At 40.1% G+C, this 23,768-nt stretch overlaps 1 protein-coding gene across 3 annotated transcripts in view; it reads left to right on the top strand.

Annotated features, from left to right (window-relative positions):
- The window catches only part of ulk4 (unc-51 like kinase 4), a 91,871-nt gene that overhangs the window by 3,289 nt on the left and 64,814 nt on the right, over nt 1-23,768 (top strand). For all 3 annotated transcript variants that reach the window (XM_072679612.1, XM_072679613.1, XM_072679614.1), the window contains exons 10-22: nt 614-711; nt 1,319-1,388; nt 1,584-1,647; nt 1,891-1,998; nt 2,099-2,159; nt 2,294-2,487; nt 3,514-3,560; nt 3,937-4,015; nt 7,246-7,353; nt 12,062-12,145; nt 18,456-18,617; nt 18,773-18,955; nt 22,248-22,375. In XM_072679612.1, coding sequence (XP_072535713.1) covers nt 614-711; nt 1,319-1,388; nt 1,584-1,647; nt 1,891-1,998; nt 2,099-2,159; nt 2,294-2,487; nt 3,514-3,560; nt 3,937-4,015; nt 7,246-7,353; nt 12,062-12,145; nt 18,456-18,617; nt 18,773-18,955; nt 22,248-22,375 — 1,386 coding nt within the window. The remainder of the gene's footprint in view (nt 1-613; nt 712-1,318; nt 1,389-1,583; nt 1,648-1,890; nt 1,999-2,098; nt 2,160-2,293; nt 2,488-3,513; nt 3,561-3,936; nt 4,016-7,245; nt 7,354-12,061; nt 12,146-18,455; nt 18,618-18,772; nt 18,956-22,247; nt 22,376-23,768) is intronic.

The following is a 23,768-nucleotide window of genomic DNA, read 5'->3' as shown; positions in this document are numbered from 1 at the left end:
GAGCGATGGGACAAACAGACCTATGCTACATTTTATTCAGTGTGTATATCCTGTCCTTCCGTCCTGAACAATAGGTCTTTGTGACACCCTGCAGGGACTGGAGTTCAGCTCTCTAGGTAGAGCTGGGCTACTCATACATTGTTGGAGGACTAGAATTGAGCACCACTAAAGGACACATTAAAGCTATTGAAACAAGGCACATAATTTAAATAAAATAATAATTTAATCCAGACTTGTAGAGGGGAATAAGCTGTCTCTGCTTGTGTGCCGACGGCAAGGATTATTTTAGCACTGCCAGCAGTAAATGTGAGTAGGCCATAACAAAGGCTATTGTGAGTCACTGAGGGGCCTTACAGGCGAAAAGAGGGGTATTTTTCATGATAGATTATGATAATGCCTCTCAGTTTCTAATGCTGCCAATGAACTGTGACGACAGCAGTGTTCACTGCATGTGCCCTACACAAAAGTAATATTCAGAATCAAACTTTGTGATGTTTTATTATTTTTTTAATGATCAGCAATGAAAAGGAAGGCACATAAATGCCAGTATTTGTCAGGAGTGAAATGAACCCAATGTCTGCTTGCATTTTGTGTGTGGGTTTGTGTATTTCAGTGTACAGTTGGAGTCTGTGTCCTCTCAGGCATCAGTAGAGGCTCGGGCAACCGCAGCTGCTCTAACTAACCCACAGCTCAGCAAGTCTTTCACATTAGGTAATGTAGCAGGCATTATAATAAACACGTAAGATTTATCTGCAGTTATACAGATACTGTTCTACAGTACAAGACTACAAATGCACAATATTCCTATATTGTATTCCTATACATGAGTCCACACACGTGTTCACATGCTCCCGGATTAGACCACAGTTGTTTAATACCACAAAAGAGATCATAGGGCAGTATTATAAAGACACACAGCAAGGCGGAAGAGGGAGATTATGTGAATGTGTACCTTTTTAAATGATGTATTATTATACACAGCACAGTACATTCTGCTGCTGTGTTTAGCACAATCTGCTCCAGCTTTCTAGGCATGTCGCACTAAATCTCCACTAGTCCATATCCATTTGATGTGAGTCTCAGTAGTCTTACAGTCTATATAGTTTATTGATTATTGAGCTCTGCTTATAGTTTGTGTGGGTCTATGGATTAGAAGCAGTGATTGTTCATTTTTACATTACCAGTGCCTGACACCTTTTTAGTGAGGAAAGCCTCATGCCCTTAAACTTGACAATTTCAGATATTTTTCTGTAGATAATTGTGAATCATTTCCCACTATGTTGCATTACATGTAGAGTTTTTACTCCATTTTTTACAGACCGTATGACTGAGTTTAGACCCAAGTCTGTGTTGGAAACAGATGCCAAAGAATCTATTTTTCTCTTAAGGTATACCTGCCCATGCTCACTTCATATTTATGCAGATGTTTAGCAGGTATGATGTTAGAATGCAAAATATATTTGTCATGGTTACATGTTTTTATTTTTGTGTGTGACTATATGTGTAAGGGACTATGTGGAACAAACTCGCAAAATTGCCTACTATACTTTATTTCTTCCCTTTTATTATATATTTGATAATAGTTCATGTCCAACTCCCAGAACAAGCAATGCTCACAAAGAGAGAGACGAGGAAGTCAAGGAACAAGTAAGCAAGCATCTCACTCTACTTTTTTTTTTTCTTTTTAATATGGAGTCAGGAAAGAGACCTCTGTAGATGTTATTGTTGTCTGTCTAATAGGGGACATTGATTTATTTGGTGGTGCCACACCACCACCTACTGGATAATAAAAGAATTAGTATTTGTTGTAAACCCAATAATGACCCAATATAAATGTTCACTCCACTGTAATGGTTGTATAATGCTTCTTGGGTGTTTTGTGTATTCCAGGACAGCACCCTATTGGAGGATTTTCAGAGTGATAAATGTGCACACATTAAGGCACTTATATACACAGACTCAGATCTGACTGTGACTCCTATCATGGATAACCCAAAGGTAAATCTGCTCGGATTTCTCTACAATGTTTAGAACTGTGATGCACGTAAACTTGGAGAGGCAAGGATGTTTCCCATTTATATATTTTAATGTTTCACAGATTCTGAAAACTGCTCCTGTCCGATTTGACTCTAAAACACTGTGTGTCTCAGCATATTCAGGTAAAATATACTGCCGTAGTATTTGCTCAACATGGAGCACAAAATAAATTTACTTCATTTATAAAGCTTATGTTTACAAAGATTGTCCCTCTTTCCCCTGTCTTTGTGTCTCTCTCCTCTCTCTCCATACCTAGCTGAGCGTTTGGCATGTCTCAGCTCAAGTGACTGGTCTGCGTTCCTCCAGCAGATATGTGTCGTCCTAGAGTCTGTTGAACGACAGGGATCTGGAACCACCACATCACCACGCGCTAAACTCAACTTACTCTGTTATCTCTGCTGCGTCAGTGGCCACAGAGACACAGCCACTCGTCTTATGCACTCGCAGCTGGTAAGACTGCCTCCACATATTGTACACCCCAAATATCTGCTTTGAATCTTAAAGCCGAAAGCTCCTTCTCTGACTTCATATAACATAAAGCAATATATTGTAATTCTAAACACCTACCCTGTTTGATAAAAAATATACCTATAATAAATAAATGTATGTGGAAGTGTAGATGCTATGTAGTGTTATGTATAATAATGTAACAGATCCTTTACAGGCAATGTAATAATAGATTAACACATAAAAAAAACTTTCACATTTAATTGTTACAGCACAATTCCTATGTATTTGCAGAATTAACAACATTTAAACATGCCACATTTTATGGTTGTTTTTTTTATAGTATCTTAGGCATTTTTATAGTATACATTTTTTTTTTTTAGATAAATCTAGGTCTTAATAGTTCGTAAATATAAGCTGGATGTCAAATTTAGAGTATAATTATTATAACTATAAAGCCATTGTGTGCTCACTGAAACTTTGAACCAAAGGAATCAGTGCAATGTCAGAGAACCGAGAGGAAGGTGAGGTATGCCTCTTGGAGTGGGTGTGTATTTAGTTGGATGGGAAATGTAACAATAGACTATTAGGAGGGGACTACAAGGCTGCCGCCTCCTTTCAAACTGAAAATGAGCTTCCTTTTCCTCTGCTTTTATGGGGAATGCCAGTAATTGCTGTCTGCACTAGTGTTTTATTTATATATATATATATATACATATATATATATATATATATATATATATATATATATATATATATATATATATATATATATATATATATATATATATATATATATATATATTCTGCATTTGACCACCAGGTGGCCTCCAACAACAATGTAACAGTCACCAGTTTGCCTCCATTTGCTCCTGCTGAAGGCCAATAGAGTTATGAAGGAAAAGACAAATTACAATGAATGCTACCTTATAGTAATAAAAAAAAAAAAGAAATTGGAGTATGTTTTTAGAACTCTCTTTCTCTCTCTCTCTCTCTCTCTCTCTCTCTCTCTTGCTCTCCCTCTCTCAGTTTCCAGTGTTGACTCAGCAACTAAAGCATGCCCCAAACTGGGATGTGTGAGTATGAACATTTGCAGAAATGGTTTGCCATTGAATCACACTAACCTACATTACACATTACACAGAACCTACACAACTTACAGTACAATTGTTTTAATAATTACATTTGCACTGCATATTTAAATCTCTTTTGTTTTCGTTATGTTGTACATGCAGAATAAAAATGTTTAACTGTGTTCAGCACATTCACAACCAATTCACCTTTTTCCCCGATTTATCTGTCACTAAGACAAATTTCACTAGCATATATCATAATGTGCTGAAATGTAGTATATATTTATTGATTTATTTATTTATTTATTTTACACACACTTTATTAAAAAACACAAGAGAATGCATTGTTAATGGTGAATATTACCTCCATATGTTTTAGTAAAAACAAAGTGATGAGAGTCATCGGCCTGTTGGCCTCTCATTGCACAGAGCTCAGAAAGGATGTTTCTGTAACAGAGGTGAGTGTGGTTGTATACATGTAATTCTGTTTGTATGTTATCTGAAAGCCTGGTCTTCAAACAAAGTGCATGAGCATCTAAACAAAAGAGTAAGGCATAATACATTTGCCTGGAAAGAAACACTGAAGGGGGGGTGGATTTTTAGGGGGTAGAATGTGTTGTTGGTTAGTAATAAAATGTAGCTTGTAATTTGAACTCATAGGGGCTTAAGATATATTTGGCTGTGTATGCAGCAAAGGTTTTAGCTGTTTAGCATCATCATGAATTCCGTGTCCACTCTGATGCAGGCCTTCAGGTACTCACGGCAGCATAGTGAGTTGTGAATTAAAGAACTGCCAGCAGGTGTCACTGTAGCATCAGCACAACCTGTTTCTCTAAAATAGAAAAAAAAAAACTAAAAGAAAAAACAAACATAACTCAAATTATTCCTTAGTACAGAACATGTGAATCCAGAGCAGGTAAAGTCTTATACTGCCTTTTAGGTTTTCCAGGGCTGATTCGCATCATGTTCAGACATGCTTTTAAAAGCATTAGTAAATCATCAAAGGCTGCACACAGGCATTGTAGTAAATGATTTAAAAAAAAGAGCATTTTTATTTGATGTTGGCATGGAACCCTCCCATCTTGATCCTGAGTTTACAGGGGTTTACCATGAGTTCATGTACCGACGCGCCTTCCTTTTTGTTCCTGGAAAAGGAATAAAAATAAAGCAGCGTCTCCATAACCTGCGAAGGGTCCATGCCACAGTTGCCGGCAGCCGCATTCTACCAAGGCTTAAGTGTTTGGGAGCAAGCAACAGAGACTCATGCATGCGCATTACCTCTCCCCTCATTCTTCCCAAAGCTCGCTCGAAACGTTCTGCTCCAGCCACCCGCCATTTTAGGCACAGCGGGCTGGTGCTGAGAAAAGCTGGGGATCTTGAGCCTGTGTATGGCTCTCTACAGGGATCCTGCATCTGAACGGCCGCTCCTGTCATGGCGATTTTTGTCTCGGGGTTTCTCTTTGTTCACAGTGAGAAAGGCAGCGCTGCTTTCTCTCCAATCTCCATGTCACTGCAGTCGGGCATATGCTTCTCTAAGGATGGTTTTGGGGGCTAAGTTTAAGTTTTATCAGGGGTTCATAGCTCTGGGATGGTGGAGAGTGTGGTGGGGATAGGGTGTGGTGTTCTTCTCTAGTGTAGGCAGTGTCTAGAGTAAGCTGTCTCTACCATGAAAGATTAGAGTCAGCTGACTTTCACCTATTGGGCATCAAGCAACAGCTGAAGGAAACTTTGGACTAATTTGTTGTCATGGCAACGATAAAAGCCTCTATAAATAGATGTGTCACACAGGCTTTACTTCAGGGGAGTGGAAATTGCAGAATTAAAGGTAAAGCAAAGTCCCACTCCCTCTCTTTTTTCTCTCCCTCGCTTGCTCTTTCTCTGTTACAGGCTTATAATTCTCTTTGAGAATTCCTCACTGTGTTCTCCATGAATACTTGAGCACTAGTCTAATGAACTGGTAAATTAATCATTGTTCCCGGCTCAGACTGCCCTTCCCTAGTGCCACTACCCTAAATTCACATCTCTCAAAGGAGGCTGATAACACTGCCCTTAACCAGTCTCCTTCAGCCTCAGCCGTTATGAGAGGACGGATGTTTTAAAGAGGCTGTGAGTGTGCCTTTTCATGGTGCTCACTTATTTAGAAAGTGTCTCAAAAAGTGCTGCTTGTCCACCTATATTTTGCATCTAATCTAATGTAAATCTATAGTTTGTTAGTGTGTGGAGGCTCTGCAGTCGCTGCTGCCTGAGGGAGTGAATATTTCATCGTTAAGTTCTGTGCTATTGGCGAGCAGTCAGAAAGCATCAAGGTTATGATGTGTTTCTCCTGCGGTCTGGAGTTCAGCAGTGAGTTTGAGAGAAATAGATTGGCTTGGTGAACAGCAGTGAGAAACGTTGCTTTGCCGAATTATGTCCTTGTCGCTGTGGTCTTCAGTAGAACACTCAATCTGGCTTTTTTTTTTTCTTCTACAGAACAGTGGATTGTATTTGTTGGTACCTTACACATACAGTGTAAATGATATTTGGTTTCAGTACTGTTCATGAAGAGCACATCTTGAAATGTATTAATTAAAATGCATAGCCTTAAAAAAAACACCCACACACACATATTTGAATATCCATCTGATCACAAACAGAGTGCAAATATGTCCTCTGCTATAATACTGCTATTATTACTGCCTCAGGAGACGATTACTGTGCACCTCATGATTAGAAAGACATGATTATCTATTTCTAAAATATTTTGAGCAAAGCTGGGCAGATCGTTCCGTCCCAACCAGATCTTCCCTAAAGATAGATTTTAGATTTTTTTTTTAATTCATTAATTCATTCATTTATCTGTTTATTTCTGAGAAATAAATAGTGCCCAGATACTGTTCACAGCATCAGCCAGGGTAAATCCTCAACCATGCAGGTGTGAGGATTCAACAGTCTAGAGCTGATCCTGGATCAGCCTCCCTACTCCCACCCATGATCTCCAGCACTATCAGCTGCAGCCCAGAGCTCATCCAAGGCAGCCTTATGAGCCAGTTTTCCACCCACAGCTGTGGAGCAGAGAGAGCCCTGCGGTGCTGCTTAGCGCTGCCCGGGCTTCTGCAGCCTGCAGCCGTTCTGCTCTTTAAACCAGTGCTACAGGGTGTGTGGTGCGTGCACGTGTGTGTGTGTCTGTGTGTTGATGATGATAATAATGTGTTAAAGGGGAGGTGTGTGGGTATTGGGAAGAATAAGACAGCTTAGCCTTGTTTGTTTTCCCTCTGTAACGGGGAATCATCAGCGTGCGCCTCTCGCTGCCAAGGCGCATCAAACACAGTCACCAACATCTGTTCCCTGCAAAGTCATCATTTATGGGACTTTACCAGCACGACACTACAGAGGCCCTATTTGCATAGCACCCTGCTGTGAGAGCTGCCGCAGTGAGAGAAAGAGAGCACATCCACCAGCAGCCCACATCCGAGTACTGAGACAGATAGAGGGAGGAAGAAATGCTAATGCCAAAGGCAGCTGGAGGGAGTGTTTAGCATCTGCTATTATTAAGAATATGTTTTAATACACCCCCCCCCCCCCTTTTTGACTTGGACCAACCTCCCTTTAATTTTTGCCCATATTACTTTCACTTTTGGTTTATTCTTTAATATTAAGAAAAAAATAATTTTAGCTTGACTTATTATTATTTTTATGTTTTACTCTACAGGCAGTTGTCATGTTCACTGAGCTTATTCGGGAGAACTTCAGAAACAGCAAGCTGAAGCAATGTCTTTTACCACCATTAGGGGAGCTACTCTACCTCATTGCTACCCAGGTAACATGAAGCATAGATCCCAGGTGTTCACCTGAAAAACTTAACCCTTCAACTATTCATGCTGTTTTACATGTTTTGCTGCAGTCTAAGCTAAGGTGGTTACAGTCTAAGCTATGGTTACATAAGCCTTTCATGGCAGCTAAGATAAACCTACACAAACATTTATAAAGATTATAAAAACGTATTCCAACAAGAAGTAATCAAAATGTAGGTTTATTTCAGTTGTCATTGAAGGTTTAGTGATGAGTTATTAAAGCCACACTTTAATAAGGTCTTACCTGGCTTTTTATTGAGTTAATGCAGATGGACATAACCAAAGAGAGGTCATGTTGTGTAGGACAAAGCTCAAGAAATGTTGAGGTCATGACATTTGCCAAGTTTATGTGTTAAGTTTATGTGATCCAAGATGACTGCAAGTTTTTCCTTTTTCTCTTACCTTAAGGGTTATTATCCTGTAGCAGCTGGTGCACCCGTAAGGAATTTGAAAACTGCTGATTGTACTTTGAAGTGTATTTACAAAGTCTTTAAACTTCATCAGCTCCTTCTGAAAACAAATTATGTGAATCCATTAATCTTACCTTGAGACCATACATTTTTGCTAACATGGTTGTTCTTCCACCAATTATTTTTGGTCAAATCATGACCTGCAGTTCTTTTAGTTTTAATATGAAATATTTAATATTAATATTAAATGATAATGTTACGATGCTTGAGCTGTAGTATTTGTTTTACAACAATGAAAGTTAAAAAGAAAAAAATTATTTTTAGGTTGTAGACACCATACAAATGTAGTGGGCAATGACTATCAGGGTGTCAGAATGCTGTCGACACAGGTGTGGAAACCTATGCTTGGGTAATGGTACACTCTTGTTATTTCTACCCCTGTTTTAGCATTGCTGTATGCCAGGATCAAGAAGTACATCGCACACACAGCACTTATTGACAATATTGGCTCAGAGGACTCTGAGGCCTGGGGACTCAAGTGCCCTTGATTGGTTTTAGTTAATGATTTTTCTTTGTTCCCTTTGTTCCCATCTTTCTGTTAAATTGGGGATATTGGTTTGAATATCAATACCAGGCCTCTGTATGTTGGAAATCCCAGTCAATCTTCATACGTCCTGATAAATGATGGGTTTATCTTTATAATTACGAGAAAACAATGCACACTTCCATATATTCACCCTGTTACATATTGGTACATATTGGTACATATTGCTAGTAGAGGAGATATTCTATATAATTATACAAGTACAAGTATAACATAGCTTTGACATGCAAATGTTGATGCGGATTTGACTGGTGTGTGCTTTTTCATATAGTGAGATTAGTTTTACAACTGTTACAACTAAGCCTTCCAGTGAACAGTCAGAAATGTCTAAACATCCTCATAAAATTTGTTTAAATGTAATTACAAAAACGTTTAAATGCCCAGATTCATTCAAAAATAAGATTTTTTTAGGTTAAGGTGCACATATTTGTCACTGTACTATGTACAGTGAAACGTGTCCTCTGCATTTTACCCATCTGTGGCAGTGAACACACTAGTGAACTAGGGGCAGTGAGCACACACACACCAGAGCGGTGGGCAGCCAACTCCAGCGCCCAGGGAGCAAAGAGGGTGATTGGCCTTGCTCAAGGGCCCAACAGTGGCAGCTTGCCAAGCCTGGGTATCGAACCTGGATGCTTGTTACTCAAATTCCCAAAATCTTTTAGCAAAAAAAGCCAAACTGCATACACGTTTTTTTGAAAATGTTTAATTGTAAGTGATTACTTTGTTGATGTCTATAAAAAATATGAGATGTCATTTGGAAATGGCAGTTTATCAAGGTGATTTAGAAGACTAATAAAATATTCAGAACGTCTCGCATACTGGCCAAAAAGACAAAGCAAACCCCGCTCTTCAAAGCCCCACTCACCAAGCCCCACTCACCAAACCCCACTCCCTGCAATCACCAAAGCAAGAGCATTTAATGAAAAGAACACCATGCCAACAGTTGAGCATGGAAGTATATGTATTGTGCTTTGTTGTGCGGAAGCTAGTGGCACAGGAAATTGGCCCTGTAAACCTAGTGTAAATTCAGATGATAATATGCATTGTTTTAATCTAATTTAAATTTAGTTGTAGAAGTTCCCTTATGTTTAGGTTAAATGTAGATAAGGTGCTAAACACTGTATGTTAGATTCATTGAAAGTTAATAAGTTAAAAAAAAAAAAACTTTTTTAAGTTGTAATATTTAATACACTTAAGTTATTATTATCTAAATCCAAAAACTCCAACATTTACTAATTAAGTGTTAAGTGAAATGTTAAGCTAAGATCTTTTACACAATTAGATGCATCAAACTTTGTGGGACAGTTTGGAGAAGGCTCTTTCTTGTTCCAGCATGACTTTGCCTCTAAGCACTAAGGGAAGTCCATGAAGACATTGTTTGACAAGCTTGGTGTGGAGGAATGCCAGTGACCTGCACAGAGGCCAGACCTCAACCCCACTAAAGACCTGTGGGATGAATTGGAACATTGATTGTGAACCAGACCATTTTTGTCCAACATCAATGCTCAACCTCACAAATGAGCTTTTGACTGAATGGGCACAAATTCCCAAAGACAAACTTTAAATCTTGTGGAAAACATTCCAGAAGAGTAGAAGTTGTTATAGCCGGTTTGTTATTTATGTTATCACTGTGACACAAATACATTGTATCTCCAAAGTGCAGATTTTTCAGGAGAAGGAAAAAACCTTCCAAACTTCCAGTAAAAGTAAATCTAAAAATATTTTTGACTTAAAGTGAATCTGACAGTTCTTTATGCTGTAATGACAAAATTTAAAATTATGATACATGGAGATACAAGTAGTTGTTCTGACAATAACTACATTTAAAGTGATAATGGCTTCTGTACAGTATTCTAACAAAAAATACTAAATGAAAAATGCTTTTGCCACAATTATTCAACCATGCTGTAGGTGGTCCAGATGAAAGTTGTTACCTTAACAAGAAACAAATTGACCTCTGTCTGTAAATGGTTAACAAACTTTATCAACAGAGAGGCTGTAAAAATGAAGACCGCATTTGGGGGAAAGAGATAAAGTTGTAGACATGCACAAAATAGGAAAATGTTGTGTTTGAATACCTTGGTGAACACCGGTTGAGTTAATTTTGAGGAAATAGTTGCTACATCATACTACCCTGGCACTGCCTACACAAGGTCCCTTAAAAGAAGGGGAATTCTGGGGGAAGCCACTAAGAGGAGCTACAGAGTTCAGTAAAGGTGCACCAGTCAACAGTATGAAGAGCTCTGCATGTCACTGACCTGTATGGTGTGGGTAGCTAGAAAGAAGCCATTACCGAAGGAAAAATACATCAAAGCATGTCTAGAGTTTTCTAGAAAACTTCAGAGTGACCCAGCTAAAATGTGGGATGAGGTTAAACGGTGAGATAAGACAAAAAGTTCCAGAGCTAAAAATAAGAACGCCATGTGTGGCACTACAAACACCATCCTAACAGTGGAGCGCAAGTGTGGCATCATGTTGTGGGGATGCTTTTCCTCAGGGGGGGCTGGGAATCTTGTTAAAGGATGGATGGGTGGTGCAAAATACAGGGACCTGTGAGGCAGCTGGAAGTACAGCTGAGTACAGCTGGAAAACTGTGGCACAAGCATCATCACCACCCTGAATTTCCTGGAGCAGATCTTTGCTGAAGCTTTGAGCAAAGCTGATGAGTCCTAACAAATATGAAGCTGCTGCTGTTGTACAAAACGTAGTTCTGCCAAATACTAATCTGAAGTGCCTGAATCCTTAATGTAAGCAACCGTTTTAACATATACTGAGCTTGAATAATGTGATGTCTTTTAGGGGATTGGATACTTTGCACTATGTATGGTGACATAAAAAAAAAAAATAGTGTTATTATTTGTGCTAACTCTCACTGAACAAATTAATCAGGGGGTCAGTCTGAGTGTCAGCATGTCGCTTGAATCAGAAAACATACATTTTTATGGGCCATTATTTTTTTTTTCTAGCTATAACAGTCTGCACTCTGCATTTCTTAGCAAGTTAACACATTTTGCATGTTCATTAAATGGTAGATCAGCTTTTTTTGCTGGGTTATTAATGCCTTTGTAAAGTGTTCGTCAGTTTAAAAGGTCAAACCTTGAAGTAACTTGTGTCCTTTTTGTAGTAGGAGTTTTTAACCTTAACATTATTACTGATAAAGTAGGAACATTGTTTTATTTACAGATTATTTATTTTATTTTATTCAGATGTACAGAATGCATTGTATCAAAAGCATGTAACTATGGTAGATATATGCTAGTAATGCTATGTCAGTCAACGTATTTGTAGTCAAAGGTGAAGGTGCTTTGGGTTCTGCTTGGTTTGCAGTGGTTTATGCTGCTTTCCTCTCTAATTGACATGCTCCTTTTTTAGAGCATCTGCATCTAGTCCGCTTCGTTTACCTGTAGCAGAGCTGGCAGTGTTGATTTATTTTGTCCAATTATGATGGCTGTTTTACACCACCCTTAATTGTTCCCCCAATGAAATGAGTCGCTTTTTTCACTTACTGTTAATATCTCTCTCTCTCTGTCTCTCTGTCTGTCTCTCTCTCTCTCTCTCTCTCTCTCTCTCTCTCTTGCGCGCTCTCTGGCTCTCTCTCTCTCGCTCTCTGTCTGCCTCTCTCTGTCTCTCTCGCTCGCTCTTGCTTTCTCCCCGTAGGAGGAGAAGAAAGAGCACCCAGGAGGATTGTGGGTCGTTCCTTCTGCCGCCTACACCGTGTTAATGAGGTGCCTTCGGGAAGGGGTAAGACTGCTGCTGCGTCCTCAACATGGTGTGTGTGTGTGTTTAGGGGGCTGGAGTGGAGGGGGTATCTGCGTGATAATGAACCCTCTGCAGCCCCTACAGGCATTGTTTGCTAGCCGCAAGTCAAGGGCGCATGGCAGACTCAGTCGTCAGTCAGCCTTGTCATGCACACACACGCACACACAGAAACATGCACACAACACACCTGCAGCAGAATTTTCCAGTAATGCTTCTGCTTATCACCACAGCAGCAGTTAACACAGCCTGTGATGGGTAAGGGTGGAACCCATTGTAGTCTGGTTTCAGCAGGGCAGCTGTGTTTCTGCTGCTCCTCTGCCCTACCTACATCATACAACACAGCTGACTGCAGTGAATCAATCTCTCTCTTTCTCTTTCTCTCTCGTCTCTCTTTCATTCTCTCTCTTTCTCTCTCTTTGGTTTGGTTGAATATTTGATTACTAGCAAGGGACGACTCATCTGCTATGAAGGAGATTGACGAAGAGGTCCTTTATGAAGGGAAATATGGATGGAATTCACATTCATATTTCAGTAAGGACTAAAATTGTAGACTTTGTGTCACTTGATTGATGGCCTCCAGCACTGGCTTAACAGCTGCCAATTTCTGACTGGTAGACTGCCAATAATTGGCAAAAGTTGTGCCCTCTAGCACATTGTGAAAGTGCCCAACTTTAGTCATCTGCTGTGCCTTTTTAGTGTTGTAGTTGAGGCTGTTTGAGGAGCATCGCTTATGGGCAGGTACATCTAAAGCCATAGCATAAACAACATTGCATTCTTATTACAGTCCCAGAAATGCTCAAAGGTTGTGAAACCTTTAACTGATGAAACCTTCATAGAAAACCTCAAGCCTAGCTTATTTCACACTTTTGGTTCCACTCAGGAACCATCCATATGTGCAGAACTGGTCACCATGGGTGAAGAGAAACATGTTAGCCTGCTAGTTTTCTCAAACTGAACTGTTGTACAGCTCAAGGCTTTTGCATATGGCTCCTCAAATGCTTTATTTAGTGCATTATTTTTAGTATTACCTCTCGTGCTTGGCGTCCGGGTGCATGCAAGAGGCCCAGGGGAGGTGCCCTGCTTAATGAGGGGATTTGTTGGCTGCGTATCCAGCACGCTGTAATGAGAACACAAGCCGTGGAGTGCACTGGCAGGACGCATGCCTCTGTGCACTGCGCCCTAACACCTTGACTAACAACTGCTTCTGCTCTCCGTGGAGAGACGGAGAGCTTACTTCCATTCTAGGACATGCGGCTGATAAGCACGTTCGGCTCACTGCATTAATAGACTCAGTAATCAGGAAGCGATCCGCCGTTCCACCACCCCCTTCCTCCTCTCCCTCCTGTTTAACTTAGTACACTGAAATTGTAGCAACACAGCACATTGACGCTCTAAAGCAGTGACATTTTGCCTGTTATAATGCTCTGTAAATAACTTTTGAAACATTTTATTTGCAAGGAACCAGCTATTATACAATATGATTAAATTGGTATTTGTTTAAAACTTAAAGAGCAATGTGAAGATGTGAAGGAAATGAGAGAGACAGTGTGTCTGTGTTGTGTGGAGAACTATTCAAGGGTGTTTGGTGTGTGTACAAGTGCATATGTTAATTTTTATTTTAAAATTGTTTTGCTATAGTCGGATTCATGACGTTTTTCTGTAAAAACATGGAATTACAAAAAAAAAAAAAAACAGAACTTTACAATATTCAAATGTGTTGTGTAACTTAAAATTGATCCTAATAAGATATGTGGTGAAAAACGTTAATGATTAAATATAAAGTTCAATACAATACTTGAACCTGCATATATCAGTATCAGTCTTAAAACCCCAAAACATTTTTTTGTGCCATGGGTGTCCATACCACTCTCTGCTCTTCAAGACGAGTTTGAAGTGAGTGGTTTTAATTCGTTCTGGAAATCTAACAAATGCACATTTTTGTATAAAATAATGCAGACAACATCCCGCAATAGCAGTATAACCCCAGTGTGATATTCTGACTGTGCAGATGTAACATGTACATGTTTGTTTGTGTGTATACTTTGTGTGTGTGTGAGGGTGTAGGTGTGCAATGAGGCTGAAGTAGGCAGTAATTGTTATGCCTAAGAGTGCTGATCTGTTACAGAACCTCTGCTGATTCAGAGCCGGCCTAGCTCAGGAAATAAGACATCAAGGTCTGAGAGAGAGAGAGGGAGAGATGCAGGAGAAGAACTTTTTAGAATGTGTAGGGGGTGCATACTAATATGTACAACATGTATCAGAGAGATAGAGTTCAAGTACATTGTGTGATTGAGAGAAGGCAAAAAACATGTACTCAATTTGCAGTGAGAATGCTCTTAATTCAGGGAGAGCAGAAGAGCACCATACAGACTGCATTCCAGGTCAGGCTGCAGCTGGAGGAGGTGTGTGTGTGTGTGTGTGTGTGTGTGTGTGTGTGTGTGTGTGTGTGTGTGTGTGTGTGTGTGTGTGTGTGTGTGTATGTTTGTGTGTGTATGTTTGTGTTTGCAGCAGGGATGATGAAAGGTCTATATGCACTCATCCCTTAAGTTGCGTGTATTTGAGCCCTAGGCTGAAACTGGGCATCACAGTATTCCTCCATTAAATATTTATAACACACACGCACACTCACACATGCAGACACTCGGAATATTCCATCTCCTTCGATCAGTCCTCCACCATAATTCGCACCCATATGCTGTATATCATTATCACTTTTGGGCTGTGGTATGGCCCACTGTGTTTGTGCTCACATCTGCTGTAGCCTGTATCACTTCACTCTGTGCCATGAACCTCCTCATCACAAGTTTAGTGAAGAAATGCTGCTAAATCAGTCATGAGCCAGCCATGCAATAAACATAGCTTTAGGGCTTTTGAATCAGGAACATAGACACTTCTGATTTCGAGAGCTACGCTTGCTGCGTTACTACAGTCTGCAGGTGATCTTGTTGTACACTTCTTGCTTTCATTCCTTTCATACTTTCTACTCCACCAAACGCTGATAACAACACCAGTAAATCTCATTCAATCTGTGCTATTTCCATCACATTCCGTTCAAAACAATACAGTCCAAATGAACATATGCCAGCCCATGTCCCTGACAGACTTTAGAGTGTGATGTTCTGAAGCCACATTAGTGCTAATGAAAGTGTGTTTGCCTGTGTGATAGGCTGTGAGGGATGATTAATAGAGTTGAGAGAGAGAGAGAAGGGCAGATGAAACAGTGAGAGCAGTGTAATGAAAGCCCTGGCTGGCAGGACTCATTTACATAGTTCTTTATGCAGGGCCAGGTGTGCTGCTTCTTCAAATGGACACAATTACAGCCTCTCACTCATACCCCCCCCCCCAAACCACCACACCACACATTAACACAAACCTTCCCAGAACACCCAACACACACATGCATCCTACAGAGACCCATAATAGCAGCCTTTTAGGTTCTGGGTAATCTCATACACACACAAACACGCTGGTATGAGAGGTAGTGGGGTCTTAAATGGACCTACTTAGCCACTGCCGTATCTCCAACACCCTCTTAGCCAAACAATTTGCCTAATCTTCTTAATATTAACCCACTACCACACAGTTAATGTGTGGATTAAGGTTTGTATGCAAGTAAGGTACTCTGACAGCAGACACTTTTTGTGGTATTGCTCGAGTGAAAATTATCCGCCATGACCTTCTTTTTCAGCTGGGAATAAAATATTTATAACTTATAGTAATCTTATCAATTGTGTATCAGTGCATTTAATAGTTTTTGTGATATTGTGACGAGTGATCAGTGATCTGCAGACCTTCTGTCTGGCCATACTGCCGACTTTTATGGCCGACTGGCCATAAAACTGATCATCACTTAATTGTCAGATTACTTTTGAGTCTGTGAAAATGGATAGACTCTTAAAAAAATGGCTGTAAATCAAACGCTGATTTGTCACACCTGACTGTATTTGACCTCTCAATGTGGAGTGGCAGCACACATTGATGCTGATTCTGCAGTTGCGAATTTAGTGGAAAAATAGATAATTCTGGTAAAGTTTGGCTTGAGCATGGCCCCAGGCTTGTGTGTGTGTGTGTGTGTGTGTGTGAAGGAGAGAGAGAGAGCGACAGAGAGAGAGAAACTGAGAAGTAGTAAGAGAGAGGGAGAGAAGTAGTACTCGGGGGGATTAGCTGTCCTCACCTTTTCTCTCTTACTGTATACTGTGTAACCCCATACTTTGACATAGTGTGGGTTTGGGCAGCTGACTCACACGAGAGCTACTGTATAAATAAACATATAGGCTACTCTCTGCAGCTGTATGGTGCTCATGTTAAACTGGTCAGATGTGTGTAGATGTGCACAAGGCCTGTTGTGTGGTCATGGTCTTTGGAATTGTATCGTATCTTACTGTTTACTCATTCAGGGGTCTCATCAAGTCTGTTATAGCATCAGTGTGTTGATTGTGGTTGGATAGTTTACTTTAATGCCTTAATGAATATACTTGACAGTATATATGAAAGAAAGGGGAGAGTATCCTACATCAGCATTCCTACCCAGAGTTGATAGCCGACAGGCAAGATCATTCACAGGGCTCTGTATCAGTGCACTAAGCTGAGCACTGAGATAAGTATCTGTGGGTTGTTGGCTGTAATGCGTGCTGTTCTGGTCAGGTCAGACTACAGAGATCCCCATTACTCCAGTGAGAAGATCCTTAAAGCAGCTCATGCAGGCCACAGTGGAGAGGCACTTACAGTGGCTACAAGAAAAAGCCTAGACCTCCCTTACATTCAGAATACATTTTGTTATGGAGGAACCTCAGGTTGTAGAGTGGAGTTTTATTTTCTCTAGGTTCCAGGGTTGTTTTTTTTTTTTTTGTTTTTTTTTTTGGAAAAGACTGCAGTACCAAGGAAAAAAGTGCCTGCTCCACATCCCTTCTCCTGACTTGCCCTCCAGCAGGCTGTCAATCATTTCCCCCTGTCCTCCTCCTCAGTTTCTGCTCCAAACCACCACCCTAAACTCTCCACAGAACCACTGAGAGGACCAGCATTAAACCAGCCACTCAGGACACAGCATTCTTAGACTTAAACACATTAGTATTGCGTTCGTGTGGTTGACTATACATCTGTGTCTTCAGGATGCAGTGTGTCTTTTGGGGCATTTTTTTCTTGAGCTGAGCTGAACCTGTTTTTACCACTGAAAGAAGGGTTGCTAGTGTTATTGCAGTGAAAACATGGCTATTGCGTCGGAACAGTGCACAGAATGACTCAAAGATATGCCCTACCTTGCCTTTTGGTATTTTCCTGAATCTGTGTTCTCGCTGCTTACTGAATACTGTTAAATGTTTAATTTTCACTTGTTTCAGCCATGGAGAGATATGCTCAAGGACAAGAGGCCTAGAGACAAAAATACCCAAATGAGTTTTTGTGTTTTGGCCTTCACTTTGCTTAGAAGAGGTTGTTTATGGCATGGAAATTCAGGAATTTATTCACTGGGAACTGCTGTCTGTTGAGGGAGTGTATTCCCATGATGTAATTGCATGAAATCAGGAAAACACTGTATCTCCTGCTTTTATGTTTTCATATTACAATAGACAGTTATGAAATCCTGCTTATTTGAATGTAATATCCATCATTTGCTTTTATTTTGAAATATGTGAAAAAAACAAAAATGTGTATGACACAGAATTAATTTTTGACAGCAACAGTACTCTTAATTATAGTACTGAAGAAATTACTTTAACAGTGGTTACTGAAGGTCCTGCTTTGTAAAATGTATATTAGCTTATGAAATTGTCAGTGAGTTATATTTTAGGTGGTAATTTGTTGTTCCAGTTAGATTTTTTGTTTGTTTATGCATTGTTGAAGTAAAAGGACACTATAGAAGGATGCGTGCTTGTGCCACACAGCTCCAAAAGACTAGGTTTGTAGGTTTGATCGTTGCTCCAGTCTCTGTCTTTTTGGAGTTTGGTGTGTTTCCTTTGGTTGCTTCCACTTCCATGCTCAATTGACCATGCAAATTGCCCCTGGGGGTGGGTGTAAGTGTGAGTGTTTTACCCATGCACCAAAGGATTCAGCCAAAGTTGCTATAGTAATAGGGACTTAAAGCATTGACCTCTGTCCTAACAGTGATGACAGAAAATAAAATCTGCATTAGAGTTCATTTAAGAAATGGTATTTCCTTTTGTAAATGGAAATGTAGCTGCACAGCCTATGGTAGACAGAAGCAGTGAGTCAAACTGGCATTGCTCACAACACAGCATCCTTTTTTTCCAGCCTTCTTAACCCCCTCACCACTTAAAGTCAGTACGTCTCTCTGCAGGAGGAGTTGGTGGTGAACCACATGGCAGCAAAGATCATAGAGAATGTGTGCAGCAGAGAGTGTCAGTGTGCTCAGGGCTTTATCACAGCAGAGGTGGGACCTGCTCTCTGGTACCTGTTCACACACTCCACTGTGGACGCGCTGAGGGTCAGCGCAATGTCGGTAAGTAAGACTTAAATTCTTCTCAAATCATATCCTTGAGTTACTTTATGGATCCATTGCATTCTATTCTAAATATCCTCAGATTAATGATAAAAAAAATCTGTCATTGTACAGGTTGATTAACCTGTGTCTGTCTGTCTTTTCCCATTTCCAAGGCTCTTTGCAGAATAACCCGTCACTCAGCGGGAGCATTCCAGAGTGTAATCGACAAGGTTGGATTACCCAGCATCCTCAGCTGCTTAGTGTCAGGCATCAGCCGTGTGCAGCAGCATATGCTCACCATGTTTGCAGCCATGCTGGCCTCTGGAGCACACTTGCATAGACTGGTACAGGACAGGGTATGTACATATACAAGGAGGAAAAGTGATTGAATGAGGGATGGGGGTCATGTGGTGTGGTGTGGTGTGGTGTGGTGTGTGTGTGTGTGTGTGTGTGTGTGTGTACTCACTGCCCCTAGCTCACTAGTGTGTGTACCACAGATGGGTTAAATGCGGGGGACCCATTTCGCTGTACAGTGCACACTGTACAGTGACAAATACGTGCACCTTTACCTTTATTCCTCAATCCTGGTAGCTTTGCAGTGCAGCGTGTGGTATGAATGTTGGGGAGAAGACAAAAAAAAGGATCTCCACTATCCTCACTATCTGCTGTAGGGTCTTCTGGTCAGAGATAATGCAATTTCCAAACTAGACTGATTCAGCTGCTCAGAATAGGTAAGTTCTCTATAGTCCTTATAGTCCCTGATGATAGGTGAAAGAAGTGAGCTCTCCTTAGTTTCTGCAGGAAGTAGAGTCGTGGCTGGGCTTTCCTGGTTATAAAACTGGTGTTGTGGAACTTGGTGCTCTTAACAATCTTCAGAGCCATTGATGTTCAGTTGCTTTCCTAAAATCGACAACCATCTCTTTAGTTTTGTACACATCAAGATATAGGTTTTTAGTTCTGCCCTAGTCAATTAGCTCCTGCACTTCCTCACTTTATGCTGACTCGTCATTCCTGCTAATAAAACCCACCGCAGTTGTCATCAGCAAACTTGATGTGATTTGAGCTTTACTTTGCGGCACAATCATGAGTCAGCTTGTGTAGGACAATAAAGACTATTCGGCACAGGGATAATAGTGGTGGCCTTGAAGCACATTGGCATGTTAGCATGAGATGGCTGTCCGGTCCAGCAGCAATCCGTGACATAACTTTTGTGTTACTGTGTGTCCTCCTCACATAATCTGTGCTCTTTCTGGTGGTCTTTCTCACTTTCCCATGCTGTAAACCCAGCATTCAAATCGTTCAGCATGTTTAGAAGGGAGCCATCACTGTCCCAGGCAGGTAAGTAGGTGTAGGTGGTGATGGCACCTGAAACCCTGCATCATGTCCCATGTGTTGGCAGTGTCTTTTAAGTGGCTTTTACCTGAAAGTAGTGTATTAGTGTAGTAGTGTATCAAAATATTAAACAATGTAAACATGTGTTAACAGTAAAATGAGTGCTGTATGTATTGCTTTAATACATCAGAAACTGACAGCCCTACTGTTTATGTATTTCTTCAAAATATTTCTTTCTGTTGTCCCTTCTCTTTCTTCCTTTCTTCCTTCCTTTCATCTTTTCTTTCTTTCTTTCTTTTTCTTTACACATTATTTGACATGAAACAACCCAAAACAAAGATTACTAGATGTATTAATGTTTGCAGCTCCTATTCTCTTATCAGAAAGAAAATTTGCAAATGCACCTTTTTGGGTTTGTTGGTTTGTTTGTTTTTTTCAACAGAGGAGTGTAATAGAAGTAAGCCCAATGACCATATTGTTCATCAATCCACAGCGATTTTTAGGCGGGGGAAACCACACACACACTCCTATCGGTCTTCTGTAAGCCACCCTCTCTCACCTCTTCTGACAGATAATTGGCCATTAGTGCTGACACTGCTGCTGCTTGGCCAGCTTGGGAGATGAATGCTGTTCGCTGCAGCAAGATGCAGATATGAATGAACTAAAATACCTGTCTTCTCAGTGTAGCTGTTCTCTCTCTCTTTCTCTCTCTTCTGGCACTTATTTGTGTTTTCACTACATCTCACTATACAGTAATCACAGTTAATTTTGGGTTTTTTTGTTTTTTTAATTATTACTTTTAAGGTGCTACGTAGTGGACTCCCCTTAGGCAGGATTCAGTTTAATTTCCCAGTTATGCCGTTTGTCTTCTGTAACAAAAGGTCCAAAGGGTACAGTTGCAATATTCCCATTGGCAAAGAAGTACTGCAGGTTGAGCTTGACCTTTTCACCCAATGTCTTCAATGGATTATCAAGATCAATAGCATGACTTTTAACATACTGTAGGAAGCATGTGTTTTGTCCCAGTATGTCTTTTTTAAGTATATTTTAAGTTATTGTCAGTATGTCCACATTAGTCAACTGCATACTTGATTAATAAGATTATGTGATTGTTCCTGGATAACTGGAGTCAGTGCAGTGCATAAAATGTTGAATTATCATTATCATTATTTGTATTCACAGATTTAGAGGATTTTATTTTGGTCTTTAAACATGCCACTACTTTTTTGTACATGTTTAGCTTATCAGACTAAACATGAAAAGGTCTAGACGAATCAAGATGTCAGAATTGTCATATTGCCTACCTCAAATACATTATAGAAATGATCAGAAAACTAAAAAAATACAAATAAAATAAAAATACTCCGCTTTGGGCATACAGGGTGTGTATGTAGAGGTGTTTGTGTGTGTTTCTTGTGTTGCCCCTTGTGTTGTCATATGTTTCTGCTGCTTACCCAGTAGTAGATTAAAACTTAAGGACAGATTGTCAGGAATGAAACCTTATACGTTTATAACCCAGTTCTGTTTCGTGTGTTATCTGAAGAGGTAATCAATTGGAAAATGGGCTGTGGACATTGATTTAAATGCTACTATATACTGCTTTCAAGGATATCCATGATTACCAATGGTAATTTTATTTGACTTGCATTCATTTGCATGTAAATTTCCAGTTTGACTCAGGATTAAACGCAAGGAAGAACATGTATTTTGAGTGCATGAACGTTATGGCATCACCTCTGCACCAATTATGAACCGCTATAGATTTCTATCCCTAATTCCCCTGACAAATAGAAGTCCAGAGCACCACGTGTTTATTCATGCATTGTCTCGCATAGAATTTAAATTTCAATGAAGCACTGGGCAACACAGCTAATTGGGGAAGGATGTGCAACAGTCTCAGAGTGTAGCTTGGAAATACTGTTGATGTAATTACAATTCGTGCAGGGAGTTGATGCTTTTGAAATTAATTAACTCCCGTTCTTATGCTGTATTTAATCGCAATGTTTCGGATTGTTTTTCCTTTGACCATTCTCCCCAATTATGCAGATAGAGGAAGTTAATCAATTCCTCCTAATTCACTGCCCACTAAATGCTGTGGAACTCATTAGCTTATTAACCTCTGTTTTATGTCAAGTGCAGTTTGGGGGACTTTTCAATCCCCTCCAGCACCTTACAGTGTAAGTGATAGCACCTGTCAAATTACTGTCAAACAATGGGAGATTTACACTAGCCTAAGTGTCCAGAGACTCCCAGCCTTTTCAAATGGCAGTGTGTTCTAATGAAGCTGAGCTAACAGTTGAATGGCTCTCTTTGCAGGACTTTGTTGTGAAGATAATCCGTTCTCTGGAGAGTCCTTCCTCAGTCATTCGAGCCAAGGCCTTCCTGGTGCTGCTGCAGGTTCTCATGAATAATAGGGAGATGCTACTGCTGTGCTGTAACTCCAGGTAAACAACACTAATCCAACCATTTTCTCTTGCACATCATAGAGAAATTGTGCATAGAAAGCAATGGGGAAGTTCTTTGTGAATATTGTGTGCTGCACACAAATGCAAAGGGTAAGCATTGTGTTTCTACTATACATAATTTCTAGCACATACTTTGCTCATTAAATTAATATACAGTTGTGGTCGGACGTTTATATAAACTCTTCATGGACATGAACTTCTTGTTGATTTCTGTAAACTGTTCTTTTTCTAGGGCACAAGCATACATCTTTTAGGGAATTTAAAATATACATAAACATTAATTTAGTGGTGCTCAAAGTTTCAAAATGTATTTTACCTTTTTTTTTTTAAGGCCAATGACCTTTAACTTCCAGTTAATGAGCATGATTGACTGCAGCTGGTAGCTTCGCTGTGCCCAACTATAAAGGGTTAGTTAAATGAGTGACTGCACTCATTGAATTGACTAACACACAGTTTAATGGGAAAGTCCAAAGAGCTCAGTGCAGATCTGAGAAAATGATCCTGGAATATGGTCAGGAATATCTCTTGGAACTATTTCTGAACAGCGACAGTTTGCAAGATCATCAGTTCAAAGAGGTTATTGTGAGGTGTAGCTACTGTGCTGAGAGAAAACTGATTCCAGTAGTCAAGAACAACCCAATAACCACAGGTCTGCATGATGCACTTGCTGCTGGAACACCAGTGGCAACCTCTATAGACAATTTATATTTCCATTGCCATGGACTGAGATGCTACTGTCCCAGAAAGAAGCCACTGCTCCAAAATCAACATTTTCAGGCTCATCTAAATTTGAAAGCAGACCACTTGAACAAAAAAGCCTCCTTGAGGAAGGTGGACCAGAGGTATGTTTGGATGCAATAGTGTGTTTCAGCAGGTCAGCGAACCCCAAACCTATCAAAGGTTGTTGCGGAACGGATAAAGCTGGCTAACATTAAGCTTTTAGAATGGCCTAAAGTCTTATATGGCCTAAAGCTATTATTGTGCTGTGTGTATATTTTTTACCCTGTGTTTGACCCATATTTAAAATATACCTAGTCACTAGATGTAGGCTGTTCAAAAAAGTATAATATCTTTTTTTGTAAAAGGATGTTTTAAGAATGCTGTATAATCACATTTGGAGAGCTTGAACCAGCTAGAAACCATGATGTTCTGCCTTAGTGCTTGGTCTGTGGGCTAGTACAGCAAGAGTGTAGATACTATATGTCCTATCATAAAAAAAACTATTTTTGCACATCACTACCTTCTTGCAACAGATATGGTGCTTTCCCCACTGAGTGCTGCAATATATACGAAGTAGTGATCCCCAGTTTGGAATCATTTCCACCGGAAAGTGACCCGTACCAGTGTGTCGTCTAGGATTTTTCTCAGCAAC

This window comes from Salminus brasiliensis, chromosome 5, assembly GCF_030463535.1.
Source record: "Salminus brasiliensis chromosome 5, fSalBra1.hap2, whole genome shotgun sequence".
NCBI classification, from domain to species: domain Eukaryota; kingdom Metazoa; phylum Chordata; class Actinopteri; order Characiformes; family Bryconidae; genus Salminus; species Salminus brasiliensis.
Note: the sequence above shows the minus strand (reverse complement) of the source record. Positions and strands in the feature narration are given on the sequence as shown.